General features: G+C 42.1%; 1 protein-coding gene across 1 annotated transcript in view; it reads left to right on the top strand.

Annotated features, from left to right (window-relative positions):
• LOC106013175 (stereocilin) overlaps positions 1-1,690 on the top strand; it is a gene marked incomplete in the record, with an annotated part of 24,060 nt that overhangs the window by 6,972 nt on the left and 15,398 nt on the right. Inside the window, 1 exon segment of the mRNA XM_013088200.2 lies at positions 959-1,128. Within this exon segment, the coding sequence (XP_012943654.1) occupies positions 959-1,128 (170 nt within the window).

Genomic DNA, 1,690 nt, shown 5'->3' with positions numbered 1-1,690 from the left:
CCCCCCCCAATGCCCTGACCGAATGTATCAATGTAACGTGTACTTGCAAAATAGCCTGAGAAACTTCGAAATAAACTACTTCAGTTCAAATCTGATCATTTGCCTAGCCTGCCTTGATTTGCGAAAGAATTCAATACCAAATAATACTACTGTGTTCCCTTGATCTTGTATACAAATCTCTTTTTCTGAACAAATTCGAACGAGCCTTATTCTGCAACTGATGAAACATCTTAATTCAATTAATACGTAAATGAGAAATACTTTTTGTCATTTATTCGTTCCTTTACTGGATTTATTTTTCTTTTGCATTTGTCATTTCATGGAATGGCGAATTCAGTGATTGTTCATGCCAGTGACCTATCCCATGGCACAGTTAGTATTACAATAAATTGAAACTTTAATTCTTGACCGTTCTCCAACTACCTTGTGAGTGGATGGCTGGCAGGTGCTCTGGTGTGGTTTGCTCCTTCTTTCCGATCCTACATCTATTTTCCTTATCTCCCCTCCCTTTTTAATGTGTTTGTTACTCACTTGTAGCACCTCTAATCTTCGACACTTATATGACCTTATTGTGTTGCAAGTGGCATAAAACTCTTAGTTCTCCTTGGCTCCTTCTTACTGTTGTCTTTCAGCCACACCCCTGATTTTCTGGTAGCAAAGATCAACACCTAGCTTTCTCGGACAAGGGCAAAAAATCTCGGAGGTCCCGTGTGCTAGATTGCGCACGTTTAAGATCCCTTGGTGCTCTAAAATCGTTAAAAGTTGGCTCTGGCCACTGCCAGGGCTAAATTCAAAATTTCCTACCAACTGAAAGTGTTTAATGTGTCCCGCGCGCTCATATGACCTTATGAAGTTGCAAGCGCCGTAACCACTTACAAACAGACCCAAAAAAAACAAAAACAACAAACAAACCAAAAAAATCCCTCTTACTTTAAGGAAAATAACCTTGTGTCTCCAGCCGCTGCCGACTGCGCCACCATCCAGAGCTTCAACGGCGCCCTGTCCTTCCTCACGGCCTCCGATATCAGCGCAATGAGCAACAGTGAGTTCACAGACTGTCTGGCCGAGTTCCAGACCACCTCTTGGGATAGCAGCCAGCTGGAAGCCTTCGCTGCTCAGCTCATTGATGTGAGTGGTTTCGGGGGAATGTTGCCTGGGAAACTGTTGCTGTACTGATCTTTTTCTTAAATAAATATATAATAAATAATTAACATGTTTATTTGTCCCGGAAAGACACTTTGGTTTACAAAGGCAAACATTCATTTATATACATAAATACATATTTATAAATACGTGCATACAAAAATACATGAACAAATGCAAACATAAATACACAATATTACACAAATACAGAACAGTTTAAAACCATGCCACTGTCGTTCACCACTGTGCAGCGCCCTGTATTTTGAGCTAGGGTTGTCGTGTCTTGCTCAAGGTCACACTCCAGTTTCCACCCATCCGATCCCCGTGTCACCGACACTTGCTTGGCATTACTTGAGTCTAAACTTACTACTCACTAAGACTTAGCCACTGGAGCCTCACTGTTTGGTGTTGTTGTGAGTCTACTCGTGCATGCATGCAAACACGTACATAGAATCTACGTGCACACTAACCTGTACACAAGCAGAGGTAGAGGAGGGAGAGAGAGAGAGAGAGAGAGAGAGAGAGAGAGAGAGAGAGAGAGAGAGAG

This window comes from Aplysia californica, unplaced genomic scaffold, assembly GCF_000002075.1.
Source record: "Aplysia californica isolate F4 #8 unplaced genomic scaffold, AplCal3.0 scaffold00702, whole genome shotgun sequence".
In the NCBI taxonomy this organism is placed as follows: Eukaryota; Metazoa; Mollusca; class Gastropoda; order Aplysiida; family Aplysiidae; genus Aplysia; species Aplysia californica.
This window is presented reverse-complemented; position numbering and strand designations above follow the sequence as displayed.